Here is an 18,274-nt window from a genome sequence, read left to right on the forward strand (position 1 = left end):
TTTGTAGTGGAAACGCTAGGGTCTAGGTACCATGTCTGAAGGGTTACTTTTGGTTACAAAGGTACCATACTGAAAGTGTTTGGTGGAAGTGTGGCTTGAATTCAACACACTGGAGCTTTAAAATGGGATTTGCAAGAAACAAATGTAAAACTTAAAAAAACAAAAACAAAATTTATCATTCGTTAAAACTCATTTTCGATTGAATTATGATTGAAAAAAAACCCAACAACAACAGAAAGAACATTTTCCAAAATGAGTTTTCACTTTTTTAGTTTTCTTAGTCTGCCTGCTTGATCTACATAATCAAATTAAATGTTTATAGTTTTTACATTTCAAATATTCATTCACGTCTTTAATGGGCTAAAATGTAGCACAAAGATTTTGCCTTTGGCTACAAGGTTTATCCCAGAAAATGATTTTCTGCACAAGCATGTCTTTATCCAGCATTCATTGAATTGTCAACTTGCTTCAAAGACCAATCATGTTTGTGTGTGTGTGTGTGTGTGTGTGTGTGTGCTTGCTTTCTATGTTTTGCCTGTCAAACAACTCTGACCTTGACCCAGTCTCAATAGTTATTGATCAGTCTGTTTGCTGTTTGATTACAAATGAATATTTGTAAGCGTGTGTGCTGAGCACGAGGGCAGTCATACTGACCCTTACTGTAGCGTGAATAGATTTTGTATCTTCCCGTCTGTCAGTTTAAATGTTCTTCAGCTATTTGAATACTGTTCCGTTGCTGAAATGACAAACTACAGGTTGTTAAAAGAGGAGTAGACAGATTGATTGCTTTAAAATAGAAGGTTGCCTCACCCAACCATTACTGGGCAGCAAATGTGTAAGGAAAAAAGAAGAATTTCTGCAATAATTTCCAAGTATATTATCTTCTTTTCAAGTCTTTGTTTGGGGGGAAGTGGTTTATTAATTGAATCTATCACTTTCAGACTGTGAAGTGGATGGAGTGCAGGGCTGCTGCTAGAAACTGACACATCTAATAAATCTGGAGTTTGTGTCTGAACATGCTGATGGCAGAAACAGAATTCGTAGTAGACATAATGAAAGTGTGGATCTGTCTTTCCTTGGTTCAACAGATGGGACAAGTGACGAAAGTTTAATGGCATTTTAAATGTATTTACTTAAGCTTTCATTTTGTTCTGACAATAAGCATCCTCTCATGACCAAATTCGACCTGTTGTCACATGGATGTCACACATAACACATCTTAATCCAGCGGCAAGTTTGCAAACCTAGTACAACACCTTACTGAGGCTGAGGTTGAGGCTTTCAGATTATTCTCAGCGTTAATATATCCTGCAGACAAAACCACGGGAGCTGAGTGACGCTCTTCAGTAAGCATGAGCTGAATTCCCTCTGGAACATTTCCAGCACCTCGTTGAATCCCTGCCATGAGGAAATTGGCCTGTTTTGGAAACGCACAAGGCTCCCACCCCGTAGCTAGGTGTCTGTGTGAGTGCTGATTAGTGAATCATTGCATTTTAAACGTGCATCAGAAGCGTTTTGTGTCCCCATTATCACTTTTCAGCCCGGGACTTAAATAACTGCTCTGTGATCCCGTCCAATAATATTTGACTCGACGATTTAGCAGAGAGACATATGCTTTGAAAAACAAAGGTTTAGTGATTGTTGGACCTCCAGCACTGTCTGGTCCATTCACATTATTTATAATAAGCGTTGTATCTCCCCTAGCAGAGTGATGTGTGTGTCTGAATCAGACACCTGATTAACTGATTCCCAGTTGTCCCCAGGGCTAATGGGAATAAATACCCCCGCTAATTCTCAGTCTGCTGGCAGCCTGCAATACATCAGCCTGTCTGTGACTCACCTCGTTAGGCTCACACAGACAAACACATACAAAGCACACACATGTATACACCGAAAAAAACACATGCTTATCGAAAGGGAAGGTACACAAGCAACAAAACGCAAACCTTGGTACCCTCCCATAGACTTACATTTAATAATTGTGGTAGCATAGACCACATCCCAAAGGTGCTATATTGGATTGAGATGTGGTGACTGTGGAGGCCATTGGAGTACAGTGAACTCATTGTCATGTTCAAGAAACCAGTTTGAGATGATTTGAGCTTTGTGACATGGTGCGTTATCCTGCTGGAAGTAGCCATCAGAAGATGGGTACACTGTGGTCATAAAGGGATGGACACGGTCAGGAACAAACAGCATTTTCACCAAGAGAATTGCTGCTCATTTTCTCTTTTTTCAGACCATCCTCTGTAAACCCTAGAGATGGTTGTGTGTGAAAATCCCAGTAGATCAGCAGTTTCTGAAATACTCACTTAAATCACCTTTCTTCCCCATTCTGATGCTCGGTTTGAACCTCAGCAGGTTGTCTTGACCATGTCTATCACTTTACACACCTCACATCAAACCTGAGTTACTTAATCAAGTCATGTTTTGCACTAATTGGATTATGTGTATTTATTTATTTCTGTATTTACTGCAGGGCAACAGTGAAAACAGGCCTATCATTCAGTGCGGCGCGGCCCAGTGACTCAGCGCTGTGGGACATCGTAGTGGAGCCTGGCAGTGGAGTGACTCCCAACACTGTCTCCGTTGTCTGCCAGAGGAAGGTTGCTATCACGGCAAAGAGGTCAGTCGTGTTGTCTCTCTACTCACAGAAAACTATCTTTATCTTTTGGCACTCTCAATAAACTCTGCTGCTACCCTAAGGAAAGCAATCAGTTATCATGAAAAACTAATATCAACATTTCATTTTACTGGAAAAGTAATAATTTATGGCCTTGCACTTGGTGTTGTCTACACAGTACGGTATTTGTAAACAGTCAACTTCACATTTTAATCTGTGTGAAAGACTCTTACTGTATTATTTTTCACGTAGACTTGCTTTAGTCAGTAGAGGTAAGAGAGCACCCATGTGTATCTACAAAAATAAGCGCAAGAAGAAATTAGTTTTTCATACCCATTCTGCTTTTTGCAGATTCTCTTTTGTGCAGTTCTTCCTTGAGGATTGACCGTTCACATCTGCAGACACTTGATGTCTAACACTCAGAATATTAAAAAGATCCTGCAGGAGCTAGAACATTTAAAACAGCAATGGGAGGAACAAATCCATGACATCAAATAAACCATTGTTTCTCATAGTGCGTCCCGCGGGTCAGTGGCAGTCATTGTGTGCGGCCCCTGAATGTGATATGAATTGCTTTCATTATATTTTAATTATCTGGGGTTCATTTCAATATTTTAACTTTCAATCTTGTACATTTAATACACTGCTAGACTACCGCATCAAACTGTGCCCCCTTAAAGACGCATCTGTCAGGCTAGAGGCAACTTGGAGAAAGCTACAAGTTACCTGGCAACTAGGGGCGCCTCACAAGTGTCATAGGATTTACGTTCTGTCATTAGCTAAAGTTAGCGATTTCGGTGGATACCTCGCACCTGCATTTTTCCTGTGTGGCCCTCAATCATATGTTGGCTCCCTAAATTAGCGCTCAGTAAGTTTCATTAGGATGCACTGAAGAGATTAAAGGTATTAATGGTGCAATGGTATTGATAGTTATTTATCACAATAGTTACTTTACAGAATAATATGTCAAGTTTATTCGTAGAGCACATTTAAAAACAACAAACGCTGACCAAAGTGCTTTAAAAAAGAGAATGAATAAAACACAGCAATGATCAAAAATAAAAACATAGACATAAATAAGAAAGTACTGGTACATTTTTAAAAGGAATAGAATATCTATTAAAATTGTAACACAAACAGCCTTGCAAAAACAACAAAAGAAATACAAACAAAGAAAAACAGAAGTGGCAGGCAAATCTTGTTTAAGAAATGGGTTTAAATGGTATCAATGGAGGGGTACGATCTAATTGTTAGTGGTAACTATTTCACAGTATAGGCCCAACAACTGACCCTTTGCTAAGTCCCGCCCCCAGATGCAGACTGACCAATCATAGCGTAGCACTAAGTCAGCTCAGACCAGTCGACCAGTCGTTTCAGATTTCCTTCATTTTCAGGCTGGTTTTGTGGATTTGGAGCTAAATGTTGTGCCTGGGGCACGTCGTGTATTAATGATACTCGTTACCTGGAGAGGTTGGAAAAAGATATACGTTTCTTCCCTGTTCCAAAACCAAAATCAAACCCTGAAAAGTGTAGGGTTAGCTAGCTAGCTACTGAAGATATAGCCTACTGAATGTGTACACATGCTGCTTTTGCTTTTTAATGATTATAACAGTGACAATAGCTCAGTCCATAGGGACTTGGGTTGGGAACTGGAGGGTCGCTGGTTCAAGTCCCCGTCCGGACCAAATGTGGAGAGTGGACTGGTGGCTGGAGAGGTGCCAGTTCACCTCCTGGGCACTGCCAGGGTGCCCTTGAGCAAGGCACTGCACTCCCCAACTGCTTGGGGCGCCTGACCAAGGCAGCCCCCTCACTCTGACATCTCTCCACTTTGTGCATGTGTTTGTATTTCGGACCTGTGTGTTAATGACAACGGAGTGAAAAAATTGAATTTCCCCTCAGGGGGATTAATAAAGTAAATATATATTTAGAAAAAGACAGACCCTGCTGTACAGGAGGGAAGCCGAGAAACTTTGCTGATATTCAACCGGCTGTGTGTCATCGCAGTGTGTGCAGATGAAAGGTGTTCGCCTTCCTCAGAGCTCCCCGACAGTCCAGCAGTGGAGGTCCGAGCGCTGGCTGTGGCACCGGGGGGGAAGCCAAACACTGTTCAAACACTGTTCTTAGTGAGGGGTCAACGCTTGATCATCTTTGGTTTTTATCTAAATAAGTATATAGAGAAAAAAGAGAGAGCAAAAAAGAAAAATGAAGGGGAAATGGCTTAAATGATCTGCCAATTTATATCTAGTACCCTCTTTTTTTCCTCTCTACATTCATGTAACTATGGAATTTCATATATTATTTCTTGTACTACAGTATCTGTGTCCTTAGTTTTCATCGGATAATGTCTGTTTTTCTTACCTTATCTGATATTTATTCAAATATTTGGTCTATTAGCAACTGTATTTACCTCAAAAAAGAAATTCCTAGTCCATTTAAGTTGTGACCCCCATAGGATCACCCCTTTAATGTGACTAAAATAAATTGAAAATGAGAAATTTAAACAGCAGCAGTAAATAAATCAGAGTGCTGTTGAAGTGCTTCTGCTTAATAAATATTAATTCCATAGCATTTTCACTGCCTGACTTACCAGGTACACACCAGTTGATTAAAACAGTTTTGCCTGATGCTTGCTTCGGCACACACCAACAGCCACCTCTGCCCAGCAACCTCCCGCCCACACAGTCACACACCACCCGCCGTCCGTCCGACCCACTTATCCGTAATCATCCATAATCACGGCTACGTTATCCAGGCTTAAGCGCTTGCACGTTCAGAAGGGGAGATTAGGAAGGAGAGATATTTCAAGTCATGTCCCTTGTGCTGAGCTCCCACCAGGACACACACACACACACATACACACACAAACACTCCCACCACTGTGCTTTGAAGCGATGATACGTCCAGGGGTTTAAAGTCCCCCCTAATAGATGGATTTCCAGGAAATAGGGACATTAACCCCTTCTGTCTTTCTCTGTCTCGCTCTCACACACTCTCTCTCGCAGTATTTTCCGCGTTTTTCTGAGTCCATTTAATTCAAGAAAGTACAGGAAGACAAGGATCACATCCAAGAAATGATGTAGACATTTTAGTTGGACTTAATGGGGAACAAGTTCTTTGTGCATGCTTTTATGCATATGCTCCCCAGACACGCATCACTTCCTGCTGTAAAGGTACAAAGACACAGATTAGACATCAGCTATCTTTAATTCCACACAATATATCAACAGAATTTCTTTTTTTCTAGTTTTGTCTAGTTGGACATGTGGCATATAGAGTTCAAACTGGATCAGTTACCCGCTATAGGGGGCTCCTTAACTTGGTTGTTAAAAAAATAGTTTGTTTGGGTAGAGATAAAAATACTTGGTAGAGAAAACGATTGCTACCACTCTTAAGTTTGTACGTTAAGTTTGAAGCAGTCAGCAGCCAGTTAGCTTAGCTTAGCATAAAAACTGGGAGCAGGGGTGACACCTAGCCTGGCTCTGGCCAGACATAAAAACAAAAATCTGACTACTCATCACCTATTTGTTGTTTTACAGTGCCAGGCTTGCTGTTTCCCTTTGCTTCCAGTCTTTATGCTAAGCTTCATTAGCGAGCAGTTGGCCATGGTTTCATACTTACACTGAGTTCCCATACTCCTCAGAAGTTCTAATTTTCTGAGTTTTTAAAGTGTTTTTCAGACTGTGCCAGGTAGCCAAAATGACCTGGCCCAGAACTGTCCTGAAGTCGGCATGCTGGATGAAATTATCTGGGCTGGGTCCGGTTGCCCGACTCGGCTGAGACTCAGCTTGAATGAGGCTCCAGAATCAGGCCAATCAGCTTGGCCATTTCCGGCTACCGGCATTGCCATTACTAGGCTGTTATCAGAAATAACCTGGCCCAGCATCGGCCCAAACTCGGCATGCCGGATGAAATTAGCCGGCCACATGCAGTTGCCTGACTCGGCTGAGACTTGGTATGAATGACGCTCCAGAATCAGGCCAAATCAGCTGGCACGATTCTGGCCGCTGACACTGCCATCACAGGGTTATTGCTCAGAGCTTTTAAAAAACATTATGATAACAGTTTGAAGCTTTATATTATTGATTTTGCCCCAGACTTGTTTCTGCAATGTTGCTTTACCTAACTTATTATCAGGGTTAATGCTAATAAATAACTTTTCCAACTAATTTGGATTTACTGGTCCATCTACATCCCAACCTTCACCTATGGTCATGAGCTCTGGGTAGTGATCGAAAGAATGACATTGCGGATACAAACAGCCAAAATGAATTTCCTCTGTGGTGTGGCTGGGCTCAGCCTTAGAGATAGGGTGGGGAGCTCAGACATCTGGAGGGAGCTCGGAGTAGAGCCGCTGCTTCTTGGGATCGAAAGGGGTCAGTTGAGGTGGTTCGGGCATCTGATCAGGATGCCTCCTGGGTGCCTCCTGTTGGAGGTATTCTGGGCACGTCCCACTGGTAGAAGGCCCCGGGGCAGACCCAGAACACGCTGGAGGGATTACATATCTCATCTGGCCTGGGAATGCCTTGGGGTCCGCCAGGAGGAGCTGGAAAGCGTTGCTGTGGAGAGGGACGTCTGGGGTGCTTTGCTTGACCTCAACTCAGTAACTAAAGTGTACCAAAATTTTCACAGACTTTCCGAGTTCTTGTTGACTTGAGGGGGCATTCATGTGAATTTTCCCAGTCAGATTATTCCGACGATAAGCATATTTCCCAAACTGTTGACTTCTTCTTTTTAAAAGTGATGTTCATATACCTGCCAGGTTGTTTTGGTAACTTCTCATACTGTGTAGGCCAGTGTTCCCAAGGCTTGTTTTCATCTTTGTGGTGCTCCCTGGTCTCCTTTTTCACTTGTCAGACTTTTTTGTGAGGCTGTCAGTGAAGTGACTCAGCAGAAGTTTCTCTACAACGTGGTATCACTGACCCTCTCTCCCCCGTTTCACCCTCGGAGAAGGGAGAAGTACATTAGAAACAGATTTTCACTGAAATAGTTCTCATAAGCTGAAAGAGAAAAGGCCATAATTGAACTCAGCTTGAATCGCGAGTCTACTGCCTGGAGCATCAGTCGTAGTGTAGAGCTTAATATGATTTTTGATTTTATAATATCTGCGGTCAGTACTATTAATCTTAACCACACAGTCCAAAGCTTATTGACACAGACAAGCAAAAAATAAGAACTGGCCTTGAGTTCCTTTTGATAGTGCATGAACATTTCTTTACATTCATTTAAGCATCTGTGCTCGTCCTTGTTGCTGCTTTTCAGTATTTGTGCCTTTTTAAAATGCAAGTTTTAGCAATGTACTGTCAAGGTTCATTGTTTTGCCTTATGCAAAGTTTTGCTCCACTTCAAAGTGCCACGGTCCCATTCACATTCAGCTCTATTTTCCCTTTGATCTGCTCCTACTGGCAGGTATGCCTACACACTCCCCAGCATCAAATAACATCACATGCCATTTCTTTGACAATCCTTTGACCAGAATACTTGGCTCAAGTCTCTGCCAGCTCTCTTAATCTCCCCTCCACACTCTCACCTTATTCTTCCATCTGCTGACGGAAATGAGACCTCTTGTGTATTGCGCTCACTTTTGCTTCAAACTCCACAGTTTGTTTTTCACAAATTTCAGAGTATTTTTTTTTTTTTTTTTTTTTAGTTTCTTAGGCAGTGTCTCTTTTACAAATATTTACATTTCTCTCCCACGGAACACGAGAGAGTACACACACACACACACAGCTCATCTCAGCTCCTTCTGCATTGAAGTATCTTTCGCTCCTGACACTAGTGTTTTATAAAAACGAAATAAAACTGACAGCTTTCAGTGGGTTGATAACAAATATTCAGCAGGACAGCATTCAGTGTCTGTCAAATTGAAATGACACCTGCTTGTCTTGGTTATTTAACCCGCATCGCTTCTACTAATTTAATAGTAGACTGAACAAAACAATCCTCAACAATAGACTAATTTAGCTTTGGATATGGTGCAAACACTCACCAGTATTACTCTCCAAATGGACACCAGAGTTGATGTTCTTTTAGTGGTGATTGTAATAAAACCTGACCTCTGTGTCGGCAGAGGGTAAGTGCTAGTTCATGCTTCCTTTATTATTATAAACCCTTGATTAAAATTCATTTTAGTTCAGTTGTTATTCATGCTCCTATAATATATTCAGTGAGCCATGTTTTTGCTTTCTGTAAGTCTTAATTTAAGAGCGAAACTCTTGAAACATCATGTCGTATATTTACAATACATGCACAGAATGTCAAGGTCTACACTAGACCTTTATTAGGATTGCTCCTTGTACTATTTTTTGGTCGTATGGATCAGTGTGCATTTATTATATTGATCTGTTCTGTACATATGACATCTATTGCACGTCTGTCCGTCCTGGGAGAGGGATCCCTCCTCAGTTGCTCCTCCTGTTCAAGGTTTTTTTTGGGGTGTTTTTCCTTATCCACTGTGAAGGTCCAAAGGACAGAGGGATGTCGTATGCTGTAGAGCCCTCTGAGGCTAATTGTCATTTGTGATTTTGGGCTTTATAAATAAAATTGAATTGTTTCAGTTAATGTCCAACCCAAGACACAATGTAGCTTTAAAATGTATGTGTCCAGAAAGATTTGAATTCAGCCTTAAAAGCAATGGTTCCCAACTGGTCCAGCCATGGGGTGCAGCTTTCTCCTTAGTCATTAGTTCGAAGGTCCCATAGTTTAATACATTCAGTGTCATACTTGCGTTCAGCCATGTCATCGAGCTAGTTTGCTGTCCTTCTCAAGTAGCTGTCGGTTAGTCACTCACTCTACAGAAGAAAATGACACTTCAAAATAAAAGCTCTGTGCTGAAAATTTACTGTAAAGTGTGTTTTTTCACAAACTTGACATGTTTACGAGTCATTTGTGGTCCATTCAGAATGGGCCCACGACCCACCAGTTTGGAACCACTGCTTTAAAGCAAGACTATGTAACTCTGGATTTACAGACATTAAAGGGGACCTGTGATGCTTTTCCTTATTTTCTATATACACTGCCTGGCCAAAAAAAAAGTCACCACCAAAAAAAAAGGTCATACACTCTAATATTTCGTTGGACCGCCTTTAGCTTTGATTAAGGCACGCATTCGCTATGGCATTGTTTCAATAAGCTTCTGCAATGTCACAAGATTTATTTCCATCCAGTGTTGCATTAATTTTTCACCAAGATCTTGCATTGATGATGACCGCTGCGCAAAGCCTTCTCCAGCACATCCCAAAGATTCTCAATGGGGTTAAGGTCTGGACTCTGTGGTGGCCAATCCATGTGTGAAAATGATGTCTCATGCTCCCTGAACCAGTCTTTCACAATTTGAGCCCGATGAATCCTGGCATTGTCATCTTGGAATATGCCCGTGCCATCAGGGAAGAAAAAATCCATTGATGGAATAACCTGGTCATTCAGTGTATTCAGGTAGTCAGCTGACTTCATTCTTTGAGCACATACTGTTGCTGAACCTAAACCTGACCAACTGCAGCAACCCCAGATCATAACACTGCCCCCACAGGCTTGTACAGTAGGCACTAGGCATGATGGGTGCATCACTTCATCTGCCTCTCTTCTTACCCTGATGCGCCCATCACTCTGGAACAGGGTAAATCTGGACTCATCAGACCACATGACCTTCTTCCATTGCTCCAGAGTCCAATCTTTATGCTCCCTAGCAAATTGAAGCCTTTTTTCCGGTTAGCCTCACTGATTAGTGGTTTTCTTAAGGCTACACAGCTGTTCAGTCCCAATCCCTTGAGTTCCCTTCACATTGTGCATGTGGAAATGCTCTTACTTTCACTATTAAACATAGCCCTGAGTTCTACTGTTGTTTTTCTTCGATTTGATCTCACCAAACGTTTAAGTGATCGCTGATCACGATCATTGAGGATTTTTTTCCGGCCACATTTCTTCCTCAAAGACGATGGGTCCCCACTATCCTTCCAGTTTTTAATAATGCGTTGGACAGTTCTTAACCCAATTTTAGTAGTTTCTGCAACCTCCTTAGATGTTTTCTCTGCTTGATGCATGCCAATGATTTGACCCTTCTCAAACAGACTAACATCTTTTCCACGACCACGGGATGTGTCTTTCGACATGGTTGTTTAGGAAATGAGAAGCAACTCATTGCACCAGTTGGGGTTAAATAACTTGTTGCCAGCTGAAAGATAATCGCCCATGCAGTAATTATCCAATAGGAGGCTCGTACCTATTTGCTTAGTTCAATCCAGGTGGCGACTTTTTTTTTGGCCAGGCAGTGTATAATTTAACTGTGTTGGATGTTCATATTAATCATTGCCAAAGTTTCAAGATTAATGCATGTTAAAGTAATCCAAAACCCAAGTGAAACCTCAGGCATTAGACTGTTCTGAATACTCTGTTTCCAATGTGTTTTCTACTTTTGACACAAGATGGCGTCATCTCACGATGGATTGCTTTATATGATCATCTGCTGCAAGCTCGCTACTGCAAGTCTTCACATTGCATAGCCCACACTATTACATGTAGCTAAGGGTGGGGGGTAATTGATTGAATTGATCGTTTTTAAGTCCAGTAGATACATTTTGCTGCAGTAAAAATGTCTGAAGTTAGATGAACAGACTAAAAACTATCTTATTAGGTGAAACAGATTATGACAAAGTTGTCCTTTGGGGACATAACTGTCAAAAAATTGACATAGGTGACCAAAGATAATAAATGGCAATATATTTTATCGCAATACTCAGCATATTGCAACATAATGAAAATCACAATAGTGTTGTATCGTGACTTAAGTGTTATGATAAAATTGTATCGTGGATCCTTTGGTGATTCTAATCCCTAGTAGCTACATGCTAACGTCAGGGAATTATGTAATCTTGGTTGCTGATGTTGTTGATTTCTTCCTGATTTTGGATCATATTCCTGCTGGAACACGTGCTGTTGAGCCGATGTTAGTTTAAAAGTTTTCGTTAGTTATTTTTTAACGGTAGAAAGTGCTGCTTTACTCAGTTATAGTCCTTTTCTTAGCTGCAATGATGGTGCAGAGATGTTGAGTTGTGGAAGACCTGGAAGCATGGGCTTTTTCATGAGGGGGGCTTAAAGACACTGGAGCTAAAATGGAGGGATTCAGACAGAGATTGGATACAGTTGTTCCAGCACAGACAGTATGAGGAAAATAAAGTGTTTTTTGAGCATTAAAGCATGTAAACATGTTTCAGAAGAAATCCAAATTACATGTATTAGCCTGAAAATAAGCATAATAGGTCCCCTTTAAAGGTGAAGTCAGCCACACTGGCGAGAGACTGCTGACAAACCACTTATGAGTTCACTTATGTGTTAGCAAGTACCAAGTTTCTGACTTTCGGCGGCCATTCCCCTGTCCTGTGCATGAGCAAAATACCCCCTGTTGCTGATTGGCCGGAGTAGTGTTGTGTGGCAAGATCCAAGCCACTTTGTTTCCCATTTACAGAGCCAAGGCTGTGTATGAGCAACAGACTGTGAGGAGATATTTGCTAAATTTGAAAAGTTTACCGCATTAGAATCACTGCACCTTTAAAGCCACCTTTGCCCACTAAATATACCCTCAGCCTCACTCGTCGGGTGTGACCAGCAGCTCCTAGTTGCTAATGCTAAACAATATTAACAAACTTTTGATGGATTTTGTGGTGTAACTGGCATTACGGAGCCAGTTCACTGACTTAATGACTCTTTTTTTACTTTTGCTACTGTTGCAGTATGTTTTAGTGTTTGGCATCATCCCATGATAACAACTCGTGGCCTTACTGGCAGCTGTTCAGCAAAGGTTACCTAAGCCTGCTTCAACTTGTCTAACCCTGTTGTATTTTAATTTTGCTTTTCTCCAAACAGGGGTCTTCTGGAAGTTTTACAACTGGACTTTGTGCCAAAAGATGTTTCGGAGCAGGCTGAGAGTCAGACGATCTCCTGGCATCTGGAGTTGCCGGGGAACGTCAAGGATGTGGGCATGATGCGGATCTACACAACTCAGAGGGACTATGTGGGGCTGGCACCTCTGGTCATGGTGAGGACAATATCTGTGTTAAATTGTGTGGGCTTTCTACATATACATACATTGTAGTCTTATTGATCCTGATGTTTGTGGGGGGAGGAGGCCTTATTACGGCATAGGATGACAAGGAGCTGTTAATTGTAGGTCACTTGGCATTGCCACAGGTGGAACATTATGGCAGGGCATGAAAGGGTCTCCCACTTCCGTACTCACTCTTGATTAAATTGGTATTTATTGCCTCAATAAAAGACAGTTTCAGGCACTAAACCTCCTGATGATTTCCTTTACGTATAAAAAAGATGATATCATTTGGAGTTTACTTATTAGTAAGCAGTTTTTTGGTCTATTCACCTGCAAGTAAAGGACAACTCCTGGTTGTAGAAGCAAGAGCCACATCTCTTGATCATGCAGATGTTGCAGTCTTTGTTGTGCCATCTGGATGTGAGACACGATTGGCCTCCTTATTAAAATGTCCACCATTTCTATCATTAATTAGCGTTTTCTGGTCTTACTGTTGATTGTCGCTGTTGATGTAGCTGTTCCTCCGTGTCAAATTATTATACTTCTGCACAGCAAGTTTCAAGTCACCTCTGCCTGTCTGTGTGCGCCAGACATTTTATCATCTGTGATGCATTAATATTACTTTTGATGCTCAGACTGATTCCCCGCGGCTGTGTGTACTCGAAAACCTTTACATCTCGAGACAACTGGTAGATATTACAATCGGTGCATGTCTGTCTTTGACAGGAGATTCAGTGGGTTATTTCATGCTACAATAGTCAACATGAATCAGACATACATTGGGGAGCAAATATGTTTCATCTCAGTCACTTACAGGATTCACATGAGGGAAGAAACATTTTTTTTCTCTCTTGCACCAGTGGAGGAAATAGACTTATTAAGTGGGCTGTGGTGTTTTTCCTTTCGAGTAAAGTTGTCGTAGCTTTATGTTTATAGCAGAACAAATTACTGCTACAACCACATGTGAACAGAAAATGTACATTTATTAGTTATTATTGAAGGAAAGTGAAGGAAAGGCATGTTGGCAAAGAGGTGTTTGCATGTTCTTCCCATCTTAATGAAGTCTTATCCCCCTCACATATAACTCTATAAGGTGAGACACTACAGGTGAATAGGGTAAAATTTTAAAATAATAGATGTCATCATGAAACATCCTCAGTTGATTACTTACAATAGTATGAAAAAAAATGTATTACAAGTTTTTAAAATTTTAATGTTTAATTATGCAAATTAGGCATTATCTCATTAAATATGTGCTAATTTGCATATATTTAGGATTTAAATTGCAGAATGATTTAAGGATTTCTGCTTTTATTATCTAGAAAATCAAAATATACTGACCATAGCCTTAAAAAAATCGATTTTTGCCATATTTTTGGGAATAAAATGTCACATAAATCAGGCTAGGAATGATTTATTAAGAAATCCCTCTGTAAATATCTTCAGAATATAGCGAGGTGTATAACTGGAAAGTTTGGTGTATATAGTGTAGGTGCTACAGAGGCTGTGATGTTCGACTTGGAGTATGACAAAAATCTCATTTTGAGAAAAGGGCATTCAAAGATTTACAGAGGGGAATTTAATACATTTCTATTGGAAACATTGCTCACAAATAGAATAAATGTTCAGGTCCTTAGTAATAATAATATAATATTTCAAGCTAATGAAAATTGATCATTTGATAACATGACAGGCATATAATGCCTACAACTGTACCCAACTAATGAACATATTGGCCTACACTGCACAATGCTAACTGTTTGGTAAATTCGGGAGAAACTTACTGCCGCAAGTAGACAAAATGTAATAAAATAAACGTCTAAATGTATAATTTGAATATTTTCTTTATATCAGTTTGAAAGATTACATAGTCTATTCAAGGAGTAAACTAGCCCAAAATCTCAAAATTGACCCATGCATGAAAAATAGATGTTTTTGCCTGCCATGTCTCGCCATAAAGGATTTAACACTTATAGTCACTGAATGAACAATAACTGAAGGAACGATTGAATGCACCATACCAAGGCTTACCATAGAGGATAAATATAACTCTGTTTGAAGCACAGAAGCAGATTTAAACAGAGCAGAACTACGAGATGAACTTGATAACTGCGAGCCAGATTACTGGGGATCTCTGCGGAAACATCAGACGTCGAAATCTCTCAGTGTGGCGCTGGCAGCACCGCAGAGCGCTAATATTGTTTTCTGATTCTGTCCGACTCCTGATCCACTGGCTTATGTTTGGGTCAGTGTCGCAGTCTGAACTAGAGCATGTCCTTTTTGAATTGCGGTCAGCAGCTGTCAGGCCGACAGAGTTCAGAATGTGAATCTGCCCAGGAACATCTGCCGAGTGTTTCCTGATCTACAAGCATCAGGAGGAGGGAAAAAAAAAACTCTGATCAACCAGAGCTCCTTACACACACACTCTGCCACTACCTATAATAGATTAAAAGGACCTTATCAGAGATCTCGTAAACTGGGAAGTAGTTGTAAATCCATGTTGAAGGAGGAGTCAAAGTGTAAAAATAATCAGGCTGGATGTTTAAGAGCTAAGCTGCTGCTGGAGGTGGGCACAAAGTGGGAAAATGGGTGTCTGAGTTGTGATCCAGTGACACAATACAGCAGAGGATTTATTTTCATCCAGGTGTGTGAGTCTGTGAGACAGACATGTTCTCATCACAGAGAGATTTTTTTCAGCACATCTGTCCAGTTGGGAGCGTTCCATCAGTGTGATTTAAATGAATCAAGTTTGTGAGCCTGTGAGTGTTTTAATCTCCGCTAGTATTGCTAACACCCCGTCATCCCTGCCCCCATACAGAGAGTGATGACTGCCCATGGTGGCAAAAGATCCTGTTGACAGTAAAAATACTCCTCTACTGTTAAAAGTGAAAGTCCTGCACTGACAATGGTACTTAAAGTATGTAAGTATAATGAGGAAAATGTACTGAAAGTGTCACAAGTGTTACGTAAAGGGCTGCAGCTGACGAGTATTTTCATTAATGATTAATCTGCTCATTATTTTTACAATTAATCAATGAAATTTATGAGAGCAGTGATGAATACCCATCACAATTACCCACAGCCCAAAGTTACACCTTAATGACACTTGTTGTTTCCAACCAAAAGTACAAAATTCTAAATTATTAGAAATAATCAAAAAGAAAAGCATCACCTGTGAAGCTGAAACTATGAAATGATGAAGTGTTTTTGCACGAAAAATGACTTAGGCTAATCCAGGGGTAGGCAACCTGCGGCTCTGGTACCATTTGGGTTCTTTAGCCCCTCTCAGGTGGCTCGCTGTGGCTTTGACAAAAAATATCACATGAAATTGAATAAAGTTGTTATTTTCTCCAACTGTTTTTATTGGGTTTCCAAAGTTGAACAAATCATGGCAGTAGTATAGAAGTGAAGACAATTTCTGGTACAAAAATATAAAAAATACCCTTACAGGTTAGCTTGACCGAGAAATGTTTTTTATTTTTAACATTTTTAGTTTTTTATTAATAGTATTTTTGAAGTTTTAACATTTATCACTTGAGCCTCCCTCGCTGGACTAGCTATGAATTCCAAGTCCATAAAAGTAAAAGTCTCAGAGGAAAACACAGACTTCAATAGCCTGTGGACATCTTAAGTGCTATATCAACTGGACTTGCTTAAGTTTCTTGAAGACGTTTCACCTCTCATCCAAAAGGCTTCTTAAATTCTAACGGACTGGTGTGGAGTCACAGGCTTTATATTCTGTGTGGGTGTGAACCCTTATAGAGTCATTAATGTCACATGTGAGTTGTTAAGGTTAAATGGGTCCAAGTGTGAATGGGTGTTAAGTCGTCTGCTGTCATCTTGCATAAGAAATGAAACGTCTTCAAGAAACTCAAGCAAGTCCAGTTGCCTACGATATAGCACTTAGGATTACCATGACCTGGATGACTGAGAATCTTCACCAACACAGTGCGTGGTCACTGCTAATGCTGCAATGTTGAATAACCAAATAATCATGAATAGCCCAAGACAGAGGAGCCATCTTGTGGTAAAACATATTTTTGAATGCTCAATCAGACCTATTTTCAATGTTGATAGGCTAAGTTAAGACCTAATGTGCAGTGTTACCATAAGGCTCAAATATGTTTTGTGGTTGGTTATTTTTGATTTTTTTTTTTTTTTTTTTTGGTCAAAAATGGCTCCTTTGATAGTTAAGGTTGCTGACCCCTGGGCTCGACTAATTGTTTCAGCTGTACTTGTATGTACTGTTTGGTAGCTTAATTTACAACCAAGCATCATATTTTATAAGCGTCTTGCATGTTTTGTGTGCAAAAGTCCTCATTTGTTCAGAAAATTATATCTAAAGTAACTGGAGTAAAAACTACAACAGAGGTAGAGGTAGAAAGTGGCTTGAAAAGCAATGACTCAGACAAGTGCACCTACCTCAAATTTGCAAGAGCAGTATTTGAATAAGTGTACTTAGTTACATTTCACCTGTGAGATGGTATTGTATAATATATTAGTCCAACAGAATATTCAAACCTCATGTATGGTGTGCCTCCATTTGATATACTTTCACCCATAGCATTAGGGCAGTCGAAAGTTTGGGTTTTAGAGACATTCTGCTGTGTTTGTAGTAACCCGGAGTAAAACTGATAATGGTGGATACTTTTGTTATAGTTCTCTGTATGCAGTCTGAAGTTATATTGAATATGCTGAATGATAAAATCAAGCCAAGCTACAGTATAGCTTAGCTTGCTTTCTGGACCTCAATAAAACCAGGTAGCAGCTCCTCCGTAAGGTATAATACACTTTCTTCAGTGTCAAGGAACTGATTAGATTACATCTAAGACTGTTTGATTGCTTGGAACTAACCTACTGTATCTTTGGCTGCTGTGGTGCGAGGAAGACAAAGAAGACGGAGAAGTGGCAGGGTATTTGATTAACTCAATTCCTTCTTATTTCTGAAAGTTAACATGTGGTCTAGTCAGAGCAGCCATTCATCTTTAGAAAAGTTTGATATATTTCCCGACCTCTCATTTGACATCCAGCAATTTAGCTAAAATATCTCAGCCTTCAACCTTTAAACCGCACTCAGAAAACTAAAAACACATCCACGAGTTTGTTACTGGAGTTAATTTCATCCTTCTCTCTGCACAGAACGCTGATATCTTGAACACTGCTGTGCTGACGGGTGAAAGAGTGACGGTACCTGTGAAAACTTTGGCTGTGGAGGCCGATGGCTCCATCACCGATGTGACCAACTACACCAGCTGTCGGTCTACAGAGGAGGAGATACTCAAGGTAAGCCACAAGAGTTTTTTGTGATAAACATTTCATTGAATATATATCTTTCATTGAGTATGTACATGACAGGGAGCTCAGCCATGGGTTTGTCTTTAAGGGTCGTTAGTGTAGTGAGGACATCTTTCTCATTTCCAATAATACCATTCTGTCCTGCCTAGCAGAGAGAAGGATATCTGTTCATATGCCGCCACCCTAGCAAGCAGATTATGCCAGTCTGTGATTGATGGTGCGCAAGCTGACTTGAATTGTTGGACGAGCAGTCATCTACCCAACATGAAAATAGTCTGGACTTACTCAGCATAGATAGAGACAATTGTGTCTTTTGGGAT

At 40.6% G+C, this 18,274-nt stretch overlaps 1 protein-coding gene across 2 annotated transcripts in view; it reads left to right on the forward strand.

Moving 5' to 3' along the window:
• LOC117269343 (transmembrane protein 132D) overlaps window positions 1-18,274 on the forward strand; it is a 50,159-nt gene that overhangs the window by 12,085 nt on the left and 19,800 nt on the right. For both annotated transcript variants that reach the window (XM_033646300.2, XM_033646301.2), the window contains 3 exons: window positions 2,480-2,626; window positions 12,479-12,650; window positions 17,799-17,942. In XM_033646300.2, the coding sequence (XP_033502191.2) occupies window positions 2,480-2,626; window positions 12,479-12,650; window positions 17,799-17,942 (463 nt within the window). The remainder of the gene's footprint in view (window positions 1-2,479; window positions 2,627-12,478; window positions 12,651-17,798; window positions 17,943-18,274) is intronic.

This window comes from Epinephelus lanceolatus, chromosome 19, assembly GCF_041903045.1.
Source record: "Epinephelus lanceolatus isolate andai-2023 chromosome 19, ASM4190304v1, whole genome shotgun sequence".
In the NCBI taxonomy this organism is placed as follows: Eukaryota; Metazoa; Chordata; class Actinopteri; order Perciformes; family Serranidae; genus Epinephelus; species Epinephelus lanceolatus.